General features: G+C 43.1%; 1 protein-coding gene across 1 annotated transcript in view; it reads left to right on the forward strand.

The window, feature by feature from the left end:
- CPED1 (cadherin like and PC-esterase domain containing 1) overlaps window positions 1-18,352 on the forward strand; it is a 221,739-nt gene that overhangs the window by 186,713 nt on the left and 16,674 nt on the right. The window contains exons 19-20 of the mRNA XM_039518767.1: window positions 4,525-4,557; window positions 8,467-8,603. Coding sequence (XP_039374701.1) covers window positions 4,525-4,557; window positions 8,467-8,603 — 170 coding nt within the window. The remainder of the gene's footprint in view (window positions 1-4,524; window positions 4,558-8,466; window positions 8,604-18,352) is intronic.

Genomic DNA, 18,352 nt, shown 5'->3' on the forward strand with positions numbered 1-18,352 from the left:
GGGGTGACATTCTGGCTTTACTGAAGTTGATGGCAAAACTTAGAAGTTTTCCACTGACTGCAGTAGGTCCAGGATTTCACCCCTGGTTTCTATTCTCTTGGTCTGACCTTGGGCAAGTCCTCTAGGATCTGATCCAATGAGGAACTAAGCCTCCTTAACTCCTGTTTGTTTCAGTAGATTTGAGGTGGCTCAGCGCCACCCAGGAGGCACTTGGCATCTTGCAGGACAAGGGCCTGAATTGCCCCGTGTCTGTTTTTCATCAGTAAATGCAGAGTATTAATGTCAAACCAGGGTAGTTGCCTACAGTCTGTCTCAGTTTGGAACCACAGGATTGATAAATGATTGCAGTGACAGTAAGAAAAATCAACATACATAATTAAGGGTTTGATCCAAAGCCTACTGAAGCCACTGGTAAAACTCCCATTGACTTCAGTGGGCTTTCAACCAGGCTGTAACTTAATACATAATTACATGTTCAGTATTATTATAATATTACTTATTAGTTTTAAGTGCTGTCCATGTGCTTGGCACTTTGCAAAACATAGAAGAGACACAGTGGCTGTCCAAGGAAGCTTAAAAATAAGGAAACCAATGCTGCAAAGCTTCTTCATATGAATCAGGCCACAGTAGTCTATGGAAAGTCCACATGGACTTGTGTGAACAAATGTAACATGGGGCCCTAACAGATCATAGCTTAACATTTAATATTACTGTGCCGTGGTAGTGCCACTGTAGTTAAGCTTGCGTCATGACATCTGTTCAAAGACTGACCTTTCAAAGTCCTCTAAAATTGACATGCTTTAGTTGGATGTCTTTGAAATTTGGTTCGCCTCTGGAGGGTACCGGGTAAAGCTAGTGACCCAAATTTGGAGTCATTTGAGCTCAGGGTTGCAAAGATAAAAACCCTGAAAAAATAGCCATTTAAAAAAAAAATTCTAGGGTGGGTTTTTTTTGGGCAGAGCTAGAAATCAAACAATGCCTCGGTATCATTCAAATGTCAAAAAGGCAAAATCTATGGCTATTTTGCGTGATTCCCTTTTTATTCAGTACCCATTTCATCCAATATTACTAATTCACAGCTGGAAAAGGGAATAATTATTATATACAAAAATATATGAAGTTGCAGCCTTATAAAAATACATCTGAGTATAACTACTCTTAATTCTATAGGTATCCTGTTGGCATTGAATAATGCTTCCTATAGATAACATTTGTTATAACATACATCATCATTCACTCAAATCTTTAGCATATGTTTTAGCAGTGGTTCTCAAACTAGGGGTCGGGACCCCAAAGGGCTGGCATTACATTTGCTGGGACCCAGGGCCAAAGCTGAAGCCTGAGCCCCACCACCCAGGGCCAAAGACAAAGCCCGATGGCTTCACCCCTGGGTGGAGGGGCTCAGGTTATAGGCCCCTTGCCTGGGGCTGAGCTCTTGGGCTTTGCTTCCGCCCCCCCCCCGCCCATGGTCGTGGGCAGGGCCGGCTCCAGACCCCAGCGTGCCAAGCGCGTGCTTGGGGCGGCGTGTTGCGGGAGGGCGGCAGGCGGCTCCAGTGGACCTCCTGCAGATGTGCCTGCGGAGGGTCCGCTGGTCCCGCGGCTTCGGTGGAGCACGTCTGCAGGAGGTCCACTGGAGCCGCGGGACCAGCGACCACCAGAGCGCCCCCCGCGGCGTGCCGCCCTGCTTGGGACGGCGCAATTCCTAGAGCCGCCCCTGGTCGTGGGGCTTGGGCTTTGCCCACCCCCAGCCCAGGGCAGGGGAGCTCGGGCAGGCTCAGGCTTCAGTCCCCACTCCTGGGATCGTGCAGTAATTTTCGTTGTCAGAAGGGGGTCACGGTGCAATGACGTTTGAGAACCCCTGTGCTATAGGATTGATCTACTTATTTATTAAATATAGGGATAGTGCTAGTGATTATAGATCACACAGACTGTTTGAAGAAGCTTTTCATATGATACTTATCATTTTCAGTCACCAAAGTTTAACTTTTATTGTTCGGACATTTCAGTTCCTCAATATTTTGCTTTTTCAGTTTCTGATTTAAAAACACAGCAGTTCGTAAAGAGATGTGATATTAAGAAGAAAGTTCTGTAATGGAAGTGCGATCTCAGAAGTTAGTTACTGGCAGAACTTTTATGTATTTGATTTGCAAGAAGAAATTGAAATGTGAGGAAATTAAATGCCCAGTTTTTATACGATTGCTAAATTTAAACCACTCCTCCCCACAAAGAATTTACCATTAGGGATGCTCTTTAACAACTTTTTACATTGGGAATATTTTTTAATTCTCTGTGAACAAAACTCCCAGGCCCTAGATTTGAGTCACAAACCAACATAGGTCAGGAAATTCAAAGTAAGACAAATGTTCTGTTCTTACTCTGTTATTCTAAAAGGGAGCATAGCAGTAATGGTGTGAACTAGATCTTGTGAGGTACTAACATGGCTGACATTACCATAGTATTTGAATGCCTGAGAATCTTTAATGTATTTTCCCTCACAACACCAAGGTGAGGTAGGAAAGTTTTAAAGAGGGGAAACTGAAGCACAGAGACTTGCCCAAGGTCACACAGGAAGTCTGTGGCAGAGCAAGGGTTTGAAGCCAAATCTCCCAAATCCTAGTCTAGTGCCCTAACCCACAGAACCTTCCCTCCCTATGCTGCATAGTGGCAAGTCACCTGCCTAATGAAATCCCTAACTATATTGACACCCCCACCAGTTTGAACAGCAAAAGCTAGAACTCTAAGGCCTGATCCATAACCCACTGAAGTCAAAGGAAATATGCCTGTTTACTTTAGCAGGCTTTGAATAAGGACCTTTGTGCATCATTCACTAATACAACCTCTAGGCATATGTGTGTATGTGTACAGTACATAGCAGTGTGAGATAGGTAGTGCATTACCTTGCACAGTGGCAGGATTATAGGACAAATATTGCCCTTTCCATGCTCTTGCAAGGGCTTTCCAAGGGCTGACAGGAAAGATTTATGCCAGTTTTATGTGGGAGGACTCTATACTTATCTGTCTGATAAGCCAAAACACCCTGCCACTTACCAAATATATTTGCTTCCAGATTTCCCCTCTGTATGTTTGGGGTCACCCCTGTGCAAATCCTCTTTCTCATCAAGGTGTCAGGAAGACACTCTCAAGGTATCTAGGACCCAGCAGTCTTGTTTTCCAGTCTCATGCTCTGCTATATTTTTATAGATTAAAATTAAACATGTCCTTAGCAGTGTCCAAAATTTTCCTAATCCTGCAAGGGGGCCTGGCACATAAGGCTAATGGGGCTTAGGCTGCCTGAATAAACTTGTACTTCCAAAAGCTGGACTAGTGTAACCAGAGCCAGAAAAGTGACAGGCAGATCCTTAGAAGCCTCATTCCTGTTGTTCTGCCTTCCCTGTTCCTGTCCACAGCCTCACACCCTAGCGTAGTGGTGAGAGCAGACAGCTCAAGCAGCTGACCATTCACCATGACTCCTCTGATCTACTACCACAAGCTGCAAAGCACACGGTGACAGTGGCAATCTCTGACATGACAGGTTCTCGGAGCCAAACAGAGCTAGCACTTAGCAAACAAATGAGATGTCAGTGCGGAGACTCAAATGCATTACGTTCTGTTCACGTCAAGTTGAAAGTGGGTTGACAGCAACAGAGACTGAACTAATGTTTCTCCTCAGAAGTAGTAAAACATGGGTGTAAGCAGTGGAAGATCCCCCTAAAACTGTCTTGCTTATGTGCCTCAACACCTGTTTGGAGAGACCATCTCCAGGAGGGGGTTCTGCAACCATTTCATCCTTGGCCTCTCTGTCGAGACTGACAAATCTGCCGAATGTGACAGTAGTTTTTCTGATGTGTCCATAGAAATCGGACTGAGACAGCAATCATATCACATAGGCCATTGAACAGCCATTGGATAGCAGTGACGTGGAATCACTACTGACCTATGCAGGACTTGCAAAAATAAGATCAAAACCTTTACATCTGGATCCCATTGCCAATCCCCCTAAATCTCCTAGCCCTTCTGATTTAGTGTGACTCAATACCCTATATGCTATGGATCTCTTCGGGCTCTCTGGTTTTTCTTGAGCTGTCAGATGCCCACAAATATGTAGCTATTGCTCAGAAGTCCCCTGAAAAGCATATCTCCGAGCCTACAATTTTAAAATAAACCATTCAGTTAAATCAGCACTGAATGAATTCCTGTCCTCTTAACGAACAAGAAAAAAATGTACCAGGCAAGGAATTGAAGAATCCACAGGCATTTGTTTATCTGCAAAGATTCCTCCTCCATACTGCACAACCAATACATTGACCTTAGCTTTATCAGGATAGGCTTTATCAGGAAGCCAAGACTTCATGCTATTTATCCTTACTGGAGTAGCAATATTGAACCTGATCCAACCTCTGTTTGTTGAGTCTCCTTACCCACTTGACCCACCTTATAGCAAGTTACATACCTTCAATTTGTTTGAACTTACAACTCCTATGTCACTTGCACTTATCAATGTTAAGTTGCCAATGTGTCTTCCAGATAACTTGGCCCAGAGATGTCCAGTTATGGAAGGTAATGCACGTATGTGAGGTGTTTCATCAGCTCTGGCCATATAACTACTGTAACCAGCCCCACTGCAGGGAGTCGCTCTGGGTATGTCTACACAGCAAAGAAAAACCTGCAGCTGGCCCATGCCAACTGACTTGGGTTCGCTGTGGGTTTTTCCTTGCTGTGTTGTAGACATACCCTCTGAGTGCTGTGGAACAGCAGTCCCCTATATGGCTGGTAGTGTTCTGGGCGAACCACAGGCTTAGCGGCAAGTGCTAGAGGAGCTCCACGCACTAGGCCCTTCAATCTCTAGCCCTTGGTGTGTTTCCATAAGCACAGCATCTGAGGAATAGCGAAGGATGCCAGCAATAAATGGTGCAATTAATGATTGCTTTAAGTTACATTAAGTTAAGTTCCTAACACAGCCCCTGAGGACAGTCCAGTATGGGGTAAGGAGGTGGAACCCCTATGGCCTGGTGCCAAAGGTACTCACTCCAGGCCACTGCTCTCCTGCAGGCTGTCACACACTGTCCTGCAGAGCCCCCAGCCAGAGCCCAGTCCTCTTGTCCAGCACCTATACTCTTAGTCAGGCCTGTCCATATGCTCACTTTCCCCGCCCCCCGGCAGGATACTTCTGGGTTTCTATCTGGTACAACTGCCACCAGACCCTATGCCAGCAAGAGGCTGCTTTCCAAACTGGCTCCCAGATCCCAACCTGTCTGGCCTTCTCTTTGCCACCAGCTCCCAGCCTGCTGCCTCCAGCTGGTTGCTCTTTATCTAACACAACCTCCAGGTCCCCTCTAGCCTCTAGCAATACTTCCCTTTCTTGTGCTGGAGGGGTTATGGATCCCTCTATTGGCTGGATGTTGCAGTGGGGAAGTAACGGTGCCCAGTAATGAGCCAGCAGGTTCAGACAGATCTTCGAAAATAGTTGTCAATGAGAAATCATCATCAAATGGGTATGTTCTACTGGGGGTTCTGCAGGGTTCTAGTTCCAATGTTGTTCAACATTTTCATCAGTGATCTGGAGGTAAATATAAAATCACCAATGATAACATTTGCAGAGGAGACAAAGATTGGTGGAGTGGTATATAACATGAGGGCAGGGTAGTCATACAGAGGGATCTGGGTTGCTTGGTAAGCTGGGTCCATTCAAACACACTGTATTTTAATATAGTCAAATGCAAGGTCATACCTCTAGGATCAAAGAATGCAGCCCGTACCTCCTGAATGGGGGACTGTATTCTGAAAGCAGAGACTCTGAAAAGGATTTAGGCATTATAGTGGACAAGCAACTCAACGTGATTGGCCAGTGCAGTGGTGTGGCAAAGAAGGCTAATGGGATCTATGGATGTATAAACGGGAGCACTAAGTAGGAGTAAGGTGGTGATTTTACCTCCGTACACAGCATTAGTGAGGCTGATACTGGAATACTGTGTACAGTTTTGGTGTCCACATTTCATAAATTAGAGACGGTGCAGAAAAGAGTCAGAAAAATTATTGCGGGCTGGAAAAAAAGCCTCAGAGAGAGAGATTAAAGAGCTTGAGAGGTGACTTGATTATGGTGTATAAGGTACCTTCATGGGAATAAAGTACTGGGTTATAAAGGGCTCTTTAACCTAGTGGAGAAAGGTAGAACAAAAGCCAATGGCTGGAAGTTAAACCCAGACAATCTTAAAATAGAAATAAGTCACAACCATAACAACAGTTAGGAGATTCACCATTGGAGCAAACCACTAAGGGAAGTGGTGGATATGCCATCTCTGATGTCTTCAAATCAAGATTGGACACCTTTCTAGAAGAAGTGATTTAGTTAAACATAAGTTATTGGTCTCAGTATAGAAGTAACTGGATGAAATTCTGTGGTCTATACAGGACATCAGACTAGATGATCGAATGATCCCTTCTGGCCTTAAAACCTAAGAATATATGAAGATGATTTGAGTCTCAATTGCATCCCAACTGAAAATGTAGAAGGGCTGATCTCAGCCCTAAGGGAATCTTCTGGGAAAGACGATTGTAAATAATAGTTTTTCCTGTTACTGAGAAGTTAGAACAAATAAATCAATAACCACTTACAAGGCTCAGTTTAATATTGTAAGCCTGCCACTGCAGAAGCAGCTGCCAGCACCTTCTACAGAGAGGATGCTGCAGTAAGAGAAACCGCTGTTGTAGAAGAGAGGCTGTCAAATACCGAGGACCAGGACTATACTGCAAATTTTTGCTGGCTGGCTACATTAGTAGGGGATGTGAAGAGGTGTGATGTGTGCCCAACACAGCTGTGCCAGCAAAAGCCCTACTTTTGATATGAAGCAGCAAAGAATCCTGTGGCACCTTATAGACTAACAGACGTTTTGCAGCATGAGCTTTCGTGGGTGAATACCCACTTCTTCGGATGCAAGCCTACTGCTTGTGCATACTAATCTTACAAAGTCTTCTTGCACATTCTTTTCTTATAGTGAAACTTCTAAGGTGATTGCTTGGAAATACAGTGTCTTCTTAATAGGCATACATCCGAAGAAGTGGGTATTCACCCACGAAAGCTCATGCTACAAAACATCTGTTAGTCTATAAGGTGCCACAGGATTCTTTGCTGCTTCTACAGAACCAGACTAACACGGCTACCCCTCTGATACTTTTGATATGGTTAAACTGGCAAAGGTGCATTTTTACTAATGGAGTTTGTTTCTCCAGAGCGGAGATGGGTGGGTTGCAGTTGGCACCAGCAAAGTCTTCCTAGTGTAGAACTGGCCTCATGAGGGCTGAGCACTTTCAGGTCTCTTCAACTCTCTTCAGAACCTGAGGGCATCTCTATATGGCAAGTTAGCATGGAGCAAGCCAGGGTGTGATTCTGTAGCGCACTGGTTGGCCATACACTGAATCATCTTGTAGATCCTGCTACAAGGCACTAAAAGTTTTGTAGTGCATTTTGACATAGTGCATTTGAAACAGGAGTATGTCAAAGTGCACTAGGGAACGTTTAGTGCATGGTAGTAGGGTCCACACAGAGAGTAAGTGCATGGCAAGCTGGTGTGCTGTATAGAATCACACCCTGGCTTGCTGTGCATTAACTTGCTATAGAGATACACCCTTAGTTCTATTAATTTTCACTAAGACTTAGGGGTAAAATTTTGAAAAGCACATAAGTAACTTAGGGCACATCTACACTTAAAATGCCGCATCGATGTGGCTGTGGCACCATAGTGCTTTAATAAAGATGCTCTAAGCTTATGGAAGAGAGCTCTCCCATCAGTTTAGTTAATCCACCTACCCAAGAGTTGGTAGCTATTGCGATAGGAGACATGGTGCTGTCTCCGGGGGGAAGAGGGTAGGTCAGTATAATTACATCACTCAGGGTGTGGATTTTTCACACCCTTGAGCGATGTTGTTATACCGATAAAAGTCTGTAGTGTAAACCACATCTTAGGAACCTAAGTCCTATTTTCAAAAAACAACATAGGCATTTAAGAATCTAAATCTCATTGACTTTCAGTGAGACCTTAGCACCAAAGTCACTTTTGAAAATGGGACTTAGGCTCCTCAGTCACTTAAGCACTTTTGAAAATTCTACTCCGCATCTTCATCTCTGTTGTGTTTTTGTGCATTACCCACTTGAATCATGCTTCCTTTCCTAACAAGGATTGGCTGGTACAAGGAAGGAAAACTACGAATGAGCCAAATTAAAACACTGGATCTGGACATTCCCAAATTTTTCAGGTGAAGCAAAAATACCAGTGTTTGCTAACTGGAAAAGGAGCTAGCACAGGAGCAAGAAATACTATTTTCAAGCTTCCAAAATAACAGAGAGTTAGAAATTATTAAAACCTACATGAGACAGAACTAGACAGTGTCTCATTAATTAAGTAGTAAGAGTACCTTAGCCTGCTGACAAAAATATGTAGGAGAGTCAAAAGACATTTTGCTGTTTTCCAGGGCAGTGGATTGTGCCTTGCCTCAGCTGTTCTGACAACAGAACCTGTGACTGGCGAGAAATAACATGGCAGCCACACAACTGTCAGTATTCTGTCCTGACTAAGCCAGAGCTCCAGCAATGTGTAGAAGGCAGAAAGGTATGCAACCAATTTATCTTTTTCACCTGCTGTATCTGTAACAGAAGATAAATCATCCACGTCTATTCACACTGAACTTTATTGTCCTGACGTTCTTTACAAATGTGAAGAAATATGCATTGTGATTAGTGTATAAGAAAAATCACTTTTTATAACATTGCTAGAGGAATGTTAGAAGGGATTCAAATCACAATGACAAACAATGATTATGTAGAATTGAACCCCTTATAATGTATATTTTTATGCTGCCATTTGACATAGACCTTCAGTTGATATTAATGAAATTTCAAGACATAACAGATAAATGGCTATGAAATACCTGTAGTGCATTTGGCAGTAGTAAGCATGTAAGCCTTACAAGAGAAAAATAATTTGCATTGTTGTTAGAGACTGACACATACTTTGCATGCAAGCTTTGTTTCTTCTGTTGTATACCTCATGCATGGCATTGCTTGTGCATACTAATCTTACAAAGTCTTCTTGCACATTCTTTTCTTATAGTGAAACTTCTAAGGTGATTGCTTGGAAATACAGTGTCTTCTTAATAGGCATGGTATGACTGTATAACATTTGAGAAAGATCTCTGAGCTGAGATTCAGGTACAATTACTGGGAATACAAGTGTCCAGAAAGTAAGTAATGGTTATAAAGATTTTTGACAATATATTTCCTAGGTAAAAAAAATGTCTTTTGGATTAAACCAGAGACCTTCTCTATTCAGAAAAAAATAATTACTCTTTTGTATTTTTCTTCCTTCCTTTCTTCTTAACTGGCCACTTCTCAGCCAGCACAAGGTCCTTCATTGAAATCTGGCTTCTTTCTCCCTTTGTTTTTTTTCCCTGAGATGGGGACTCTTCTGGATTGGGCAAATCCAGCTGTGGACAGATTCTGCTATCAGTTACACCTGCATAAATTGGAGTGGCTCCACTAAAGCCATTTCATTTCTGGACCAGGTGCTAGGGAGAATACTTGCCCCTAATTTATGGTGCATCTAGCTCCAAATGTCCCCGTTATTAAAAGAGAAGAGGGCCTGGGACATTGTAGACAGTTCCCAACAGAATAACAGTCTGATACTATCTTGGAGCAATCACTGCTGAATGATCTAGGACAGGCTCAAACTGTTATGTACATTAGTGACCTCCACAAGTGCTCAAAGCTAAATTCCACCCAGACTAATGTGGTTATTTCTATATTTCAAATATTTCAAATATTTCAAAGCTGAAATGTACAGGGAGATTAGAAGAAGAAGAAAGGAGCAATATACATATACTATACATATACATATACTATACTATACATATAAAATGATGGGGTCTAAATTAGCTGTTACCACTCAAGAAATAGATCTTGGAGTCATTGTGGATAGTTCCCTGAAAACATCCAGTCAGTTGGGAATCATTAAGAATGGGATAGATAATAAGATAGAAAATATCATATTGCTTCTGTATAAATCCCTGGTACACCCACATCTTGAATACTGCATGCCAATGTGGTCACCCCATCTCAAAGAAGGTATATTGCAATTGGAAAAGGTTCAGAAAACGGCAACAAAAATGATTAAGGGGTATGGAACGGCTTCCATATGAGGAGTGATTCATAAGATTGGGACTTTTCAGCTTGGAGAAGGGGGGGACTAAGGAGGGATATAATAGAGCAGGGGTAGGCAACCTATGGCATGCATGCCGAAGGCAGCATGCGAGCTGATTTTCAGTGGCACTCACACTGTCTAGGTCCTGGCCACCAGTCCGGGGGGCTCTGCATTTTAATTTAATTTTAAATGAAGCTTCTTAAACATTTTAAAAACCTTATTTACTTTACAAACAACAATAGTTTAGTTACATATTATAGACTTAGAGAAAGAGACCTTCTAAAAACATTAAAATGTATTACTGGCACGCAAAACCTTAAATTAGAGTGAATAAATGAAGACTCGGCACACCACTTCTGAAAGGTTGCCAACCCCTGTAATAGATGTTTATAAAATAATGACTGGTATGGAAAAAGTAAATAAGCAAGTGTTATTTCCTCCTTCTCATAACACAAGAACTAGGGGTCACCACATTAAATTAATAGGCAGCAGGTTTAAAACAAACAAAAGGAAGTATTTTTTCACACAATGCAGTCAACCTGTGAAACTGCTTGCCAGAGGATGTTGTGAAGGCCAAGGCTATATCAGGGTTCAAAAAAGAACTAGATAAGTTCATGGAGGATAGGTCCATCAATGACTATTAGCCAGGCTGAGCGGGGATGGTGTCCTTAGCACCTGTTTGCCAGAAGTTGGGAATGAGTGGCAGGGGATGAATCACTTGATTACCTGTTCTGTTAATTCCCTCTGGGGCACCTGGCATTGGCCACTGTTGAAAAACGGGATACTGGGCTAGATGGACCTTTCTGACCCAGTATGGCCATTCTTATGTTCTAGAAATGCCCAAAATAAGTTGGGGGCTGAGGGGTGGGAGGGGTTGGTGTAGAGTGTTGTGCAGTTTCTGTTGCCATTTGTTGATGATAAATGAAGACTCTGCATAATTCAGTCATGGCTCCCCCGCTCAAAAGTAATATGCTCATCTGATCTATCTACCTATCTATTCTAGAATTTTGTATGAGCTCCCTCACCACTGTAAATTATAATACCGAGCTGTTCTATAGCAATTTTCATCTCTAGAGCTCAAAGTGCTTTACAATGTATCATTATCAACAGATGGGCAAACTGAGTCACAGAGAGGCAGTGACTTGCCCAAAGTCATCCAGCAGGCCAGTGGCAGCATCAGGAACAAATCTAGTCCAATGTTCCACCCAGCCAGTCATATTGCCACCATAGTATCTGAGCTCTGATGTCAAGTATATCTCATACATAAAACCTGTATATATAAACAACAAAAACTTGATTGTTTTTTTATTTCGCAACTTCTCTCTCTATATATGTCTTATATATGTGTGTGTATGTGACTAACATGATTGCCTTAGCTGGAACAATGGCCTCAAGTGAATTATCTTTGGAAATCTCCCATCAAAGTACTAACTTGGCCTGACCCAACTAACTTGGCCTGACCCAACTTGACTTTTGAACTGTGTTAATCTTGTCATAAGGAACAAAATAAACAGGCTTGGACACAGTTAGCATTTGAATAGGAAAAGCCAGTTTAGGCAGGAAGTGATGTTCATGATTTATTAGGTTGAAAGCTCTCCTCTGAGTCAGTACTGAACTAGTGCCTCAGTATGGTGTTGCTGGATACTGTTCTCCTGGAGGTGATTTCTTACAGCTGAGATGTAATACTGAGGACCTCAACATCTATGGTTGTATAAAATCCCTACGGCACTAATAAATAAATAAATAAATAAAAAGTAGCGATGTTAATTCCAATGTCCCTTGTCAAATTCCAGTGAAAATACTTTAAAAATAAATTCTTTACCTTCTATCCTGAATTGTTGTGTAATGTGTCTGTGCACTGGTAACAGTTGCTTTGCTTAACCTATGAGGGACTGGGATTTCAGAGACAGATTAAATTAAATAGGTTGCATGAAGTTTGAAAATAACTTTGGCCTCTTTTTGGATCAAAGTCAGCAAATCTAAGAACATCAGATATATATTGTAAGATCATTACTGTGGCTTCTTCATGTTTCATAGGGAAACAATAGAATGCAGTTTTAACTTTTTTTATTCACATTTCTAAAATACAATTCTATTGTATTGTGTCCATCCCATAACTTTGCTATAAATAAAATGTAGAGAATAAATGGGTTTTAGTTTAGTTTTTCTTACTTCAACCTAGTTTTATTTCTTGTATTAAAATCTGTGTGTATTTCAGAGATAATTTATAAAATGTATTTGATTCTTTATAACAGAAATCTAATTCACCCTGGCTATGTTTTCCAGCTGTCTTTGCTTTGTCATTTAACTACTTTTTAACTTTTGTATGTGTGAGTCGGTTCTGTTTCATGTGAACTTCAGACCACCTGTGGTGAAAGAATAAGACACAAATTGGTTGTGACATGAAACAGGATATAAATTCCCCAAACCAGTTTATAAGGGGTCTTATTTTACTTTATGGTGTGTTAGCAGCACTAATCCATCACATGTTTGCATTTCAAACACAACAAACAGGAAAATGATCTAAAATATTGAAACTGAAGGAAATTTCTGCATGGAGGGATTCTCATTCAGCCAGCTTCTAGTGTCTGTAGTCTCATTGCCTTTGAACTCCCGGTTAAGGCAAATTGAACACAGGCTACATTACACTGTAGATTCTAGTCACTGGAGGAATTATGTATGCATAACCTAATTATATCAAAGAAATGTGCAATCAAAATAGAGGATAAATTTGTATTACATCTGTGTGACACAACCCCATATAACTGTATCGTTAATGAGTTTTTGCTGTAAGATTTATGAGACTTATTAAGGCATAGCACTAATTATTATACAAGGTAACTTTTTAAAAGATGTCATGGGAAAGAGATTCTAAGAGCTAACTAGCCATTCAATTAGCAATGCACAGAAATCTGACCTAAATAACCAGGAACAAAGGTCGTATTTTGTTTATCATTCTAAAATACTATTCCGAGTTTAGCCCAGTAATAAAATACCTGTGAGCCATGTGTAATTAAGAACAGGAAATATGAAAAGGCAATATTTGTTGAAGTACTTGAAATTCAGCTGTTAAAACAGAGACTCTAGTTTACATTTTCTGAATAATGTCTTAGGGTTAAGTGGTGTTTTGGACTTAAAGGTGTTTAAATTTCGTAAGTGTGGTTAATTTATAATGATAGGTCTAGCTAAGAAGTGGAATTCCACTATTCTTACACAATTTATTGAAGCCTATTCGGTCATAATGGGAATTTTTCACACTAAACCTTTGCAACCAAAGACACTGAAACACATCTGTCTCTGCAGAAATGTTGCACTATATGAAGTAAAAATGTGATCCTGTAGTCCTCATGCAGATAAAATTCCCATTTACTTGAAGACTGCAAGGAACCATTGTAAAGAAACCAAGACGTAAACCCTGAATCATTCATTTGTGAATGTCACACAGCTAAGCATCCGATCTTATACACAGCCCCTCTGCTGAGGTATTTCCATTATATGCTGTAGGCCAGATACAGAACTGGGGTAAACTGGTGCAACTGAACTGAAGTAAATGGTGCTATGGCTACTGCACATTTGATTACATTCAGGGCTTAAATTCAGCTGGAGCTGTCCGAAGCCCAGCTCCAGTGAATATATTCACAGCTCGGGGGGGCCACAAGCTGGTTTCAGGAGTTCCACAGGGCCCTGCAGCTGAAGCCCGGTGCACCTCCCACAGGGATGAAGAACCAAGCCCCAGAACACCTCCGTGGGGTGGAAACCCCCAGCCCCAGCACCTCCCGCAAGGCTGAAGCCTTGAGCCCTGGTGCTCAGGGCCGGTTTTATGACCCACGGGGCCCAATTGGAATACTCCGCAGCGGTACGGGGCTTCGGCGGCACTTCAGCGGTGGGGGGGGGCGCTCCGGGACTTCAGTGGCACCGAAGGACCCCCTGCCGCCAAAACGCCACCGAAGACCCCTGGATTGGGGCCCCCTTAGGCGCGGGGCCCTCTTTGGCGCAGGGCCTGATTCCGGGGAATCGGGGGAATCGGTGTAAAGTCGGCCCTGCTGGCTCTCCCCAGCCACCCCTGTGAGGCTAAAGCCCTGAGACCCCTGCCCTGCAGCTGAAGCCCGGACCCCCGCCATCTCACAGGGCAGAAGCCCCTAGCTGCACCTCCCCCCCAACCCCTCAGGGCAGAAGCTTTAATAAAAATAATTATGTGACAATTTATTTTTGTGAATGCTGTGCAATTTATTTTCATGGTAATTATGGGAAATTAACATATTTACATACTGAATATGGCGAGCAGATGACAGATATGGGCAGCTGACGCAGAATGTAAGCAAGCACGTCTTTCTGACGTAATCAACAAGGGCGAAGGTCCTTAGGTAATCACACCTGATTTATGTGTATGGTTAACTTCTGTGTACAGTACTCAATTCCCCAGCATGAGTCCAAAAAATTAGATCACTGTTTTTCACAAGAAAAAGGAAACTCTGATTCAGAGGCCAGTGGGGAAGTTAGTGGCACTGTTGTTCATCAGGATGAAGAGGCAGTACAGAGCATCCCTGATGAGCAAGAAGAACATGACGATGAACTAGAATGTGGCAGGAGTGACCTACCGCTATGTTAATCAGACAGCCAAAAAATGATTTTTGTGAAAAAAAAGTGTGACTAAATGTTAGAAAAGGTAATCTGGGTTGCAGCATCTGTGCAAAAATACAGTCTCTCAGAGTTATGAGCAGAGGTTAAAGTTTGGGCTAATTCTGATGTTTCAAGCTATGGGGACAGCAAATTAAAACAAATGAAGTCTCTGAGGAAAAAGATCTATGAGCACAAAGTCTCAGAGTCACAAAGCTGCAGAAAATAGAGTGAAGCAGAGAAAGATATATTGATAGCGTGTCAAGTGCCAGGGCAGTCGCAGCATATTGAAGCTATGTGGGGAGTATTCCATGCTGCGTGCAAACTGGCAAAACAAAATAGTCCCTCCTACAATTTTGAAACAGAAATTGATCTGCAGAAGTTAAATGGACTAAATATGGGGTGAATTCTGCACTCAAACATCATCTGCACTAGCATACCACAGCACATTGTGGCGGAAATGAAGAAAAAAATATTTAAAAATATAATATCTCATAAGTGCAAAATCACAGTGATGATTGATGAGTTAACTACTTTGAGCCAAGCTTCCACTCTTATCACCTACATACGATTTGCAACGGAGGAGATGGAGGAGCCTACGAACGTGTTTGTTGACCTAATCGAGCTTCCAGCCAGAAGCTCAACCATTGCCAGAATCTTGCTGCACAAGTTGGATGCAATGGGATTCATGGAGGCTTACGGTAGTTAAAGGAACACTTGGAGGCTCTTGTTTGTGCTGGAGCCACAGTCATGCTAGGTCAGAAAAGTGGAGTGGCTGCTACAGCTGCGTTTTCCAAAGGCAATTGCCTGGCACTGCTCCACCCACTGATTGGAACTCTCTGTTCATGAGCTCGTGCAGGATGTTCATGGAGTCAACCACTTTAAAGTATTTATAGACAAACTGTACTATGTGCCATGCCTCCCCTAAAAGCGCAAGAGAACTTCAAGAATGTGCAGCATCTTTGCATGTAAAAATCTTGAAAATTGGGTGCATTCTGGGAACGCAATGGGTTGCATCAAGTAGCTGTGCAGTGAAAGCTGTCTGGCAGAATTGGTCCTGCTAGTGAAGGCAGGGGGCTGGACTCGATGACCTTTCGAGGTCCCTTCCAGTTCTAGGAGATTAGTATATCTCCAATTATTACCTTTATTACCTATTACCTTAATTACCGTGCTCTCTTTCTTCATTTCCAGCAGTTAGCAGAAGCACAAGGTAAAGAAAAAGACATACTTTCTGATGCTCTACAAAAGTTAGCGGAACTCTCACTTGAGCCACAGTCTAGGGAAATCAATATCCAAAGTGCACAAGACAAAATTCTGAGGCAGATTTGTGTTTTTGATCAGAGAGTGCAAGAACCAGGGGAGCAAGAGAGGCTTGTATGAGAAGCTGAAGCTGCGATGGAATTTCAGGGAATCGTGCTGGACACAAACACAGGAAGCATCATGTCAATCAACTGATCCCAATTCTACAGAAGTGTGGCAATCCAGCTGCAGCATAGGCTCATAGACAAAACGGATGAGCAACTTGCTGCTGATGTCAAAGTTCTATATCCTAGGAACTGGCCACAGGATGCCACCGTACCCCATGGAGAACGTGAAGTCAAGGCTCACTGCCATAGGTTGCAATTGGATGAGAGAGTGGTAGTGTGTGGGTTCAGAGAATACAAGGACAGTCACCAGAAGGCAATGCCAGCTCCTGTAAAATCTCTTTTAAAGTGCTTCAGTACTATAACGACATAGGTGCTGACTCCATGGGTGCTCCAGCCAAGCTCCTCCACTCCCCCCAGCACCTTTCACTCACCTGCAGCCCCGCTGATCAACTCCTCCCTCTCCCAGTGCCTCCTGGCCACTGCAATCAGCTGTTCTGTGGCAAGCAGGAGGTTCTGGGAGGGTGGGAGGAGGAGCAGGGATGGGGTGCTCTCGGGGGAGGGTGCAGAAAGAGGCAAGGAAGAAGTGGGGCAGGGCAGAGTGGGGGCAGGAAGAGGCGGGGTGGGGCTTAGGGAAAGGCATGGAGTGGGGGCAGGGCCAGGGGCAAAGCGGGGGCAGGAAGAGGTGGGGATTTGGAAGAAGGGTTGGAGTGGGGTTTGGGCCTGGGGCGGGGGTGGGTGTGTCAAGCACCCCTCCCCCCCGGTAAAGAGGAAGTCGGCACCTATGCATACCAATAACATCAGTTGAATGTGAACGGGGTTTCTTGCACATGAACATAATCATGACTCCTTTGCGATGATCTCCAAAAGTGCTGACCATATCAACGCTACTCTTCATTAGCTTGGCAGGACAGACTCGCACAATGTTCAATGCTGAGACGTATGTGAGATCCTGAATCAGGAAAAGAAGACATGCCGTAACCGATCTGAGGAGCAAGGTCAGGGAAGAAAAAAGCATGAAAACAACATGATGCAGCTGTGGAGCCTCCTCAAGTAGCTTTTTGTTTGTCTAGTAGGTGGAGGTGTGGGGAGCTCTGGGAAATACTTTCTGAGAATTTAAGCCCTGATTAAGTTGATTTACTGAATGCTGGTTAGTTGAAACTTCTGGGTAACTGAGGCTGATGAATGTTCCCCAGGGCCATATTCCACTCTTCAATGGCCTCCTGGTCCCCCAAGCCTTCAGTGAAAAGAATGCCAACTTACCAAAGAGTGGCTGCTTTGAAGATTGCGCTCTGAGGGTCCCACGCTCAGAACACAGTGAAGACTGACCAGCTTTGCAGAATGGGGATTTAAAAAGATTGTGCTAGATCGAGCCTGGTCCTTTAGAACTCGTAGTGCATGTTGGCCTTCATTTTCATTGTGTTCTAAGCTGGGGGGGTGGGACCCCCAAACTGCTAGCATCATATACAGAAGGCAGCCAGCAGACTTTAAAATCTCTGCCCCAGGGTTGCCATGGAAGATTTCACATTCTGCTTAAGCAAATGCTCTGATATTTTGCAAAGAGTGAGTTACAGCTGGCAAGAAATGCTAGAGACAACAGGAAGGGGTTCTTCAAATACGTCAGACAAAAAAGAAAGTTCAAGGATAGTGTGGGTCTGCTGCTCAATGGAAAAGGTGGGCTGGTAATGGAAGATGATAGGACGGCTCAATGGCTACTTTGCTTCAGTCTTCTCTAAAAAAAAATGTGACCGGATGACTAGCGATGTACCCATAGACAATAAAGGGGAAGGGATGCAGATTGGGATAAGTAAAGAAGACGTCAGAGATCTTCTGAACAATTTGAATGAATTCAAATCAGCGGGGCTGGATGCTATTCAAGGGTACTGACTGAATTAGCTGAAGAAATCTCAGAGCCAATGGCAATAATAATTACAAACTCGTGGATGCTAGGAGGGATCCTGGAAGACTGGAGAAGGGTTAATATAGTGCCTAACTTTAAAAGGAAGAGCAGGGAAACTATAGACCAGTCAGCCTGTCTTCTATGCCTGAAAAGCTACTACAGCAATGTAAAAAACATTCAGTTTGCTAATAGCTGGAGGATGAAGGAGTAGTCACTAGCAGCCAGTATGAATGTCCTTCTTTGACAGCGTAACTGATTTGGTGGATTGGGGGAATGTGGTG

The sequence above is a fragment of the Mauremys reevesii genome, linkage group 1, assembly GCF_016161935.1.
Source record: "Mauremys reevesii isolate NIE-2019 linkage group 1, ASM1616193v1, whole genome shotgun sequence".
NCBI classification, from domain to species: Eukaryota; Metazoa; Chordata; order Testudines; family Geoemydidae; genus Mauremys; species Mauremys reevesii.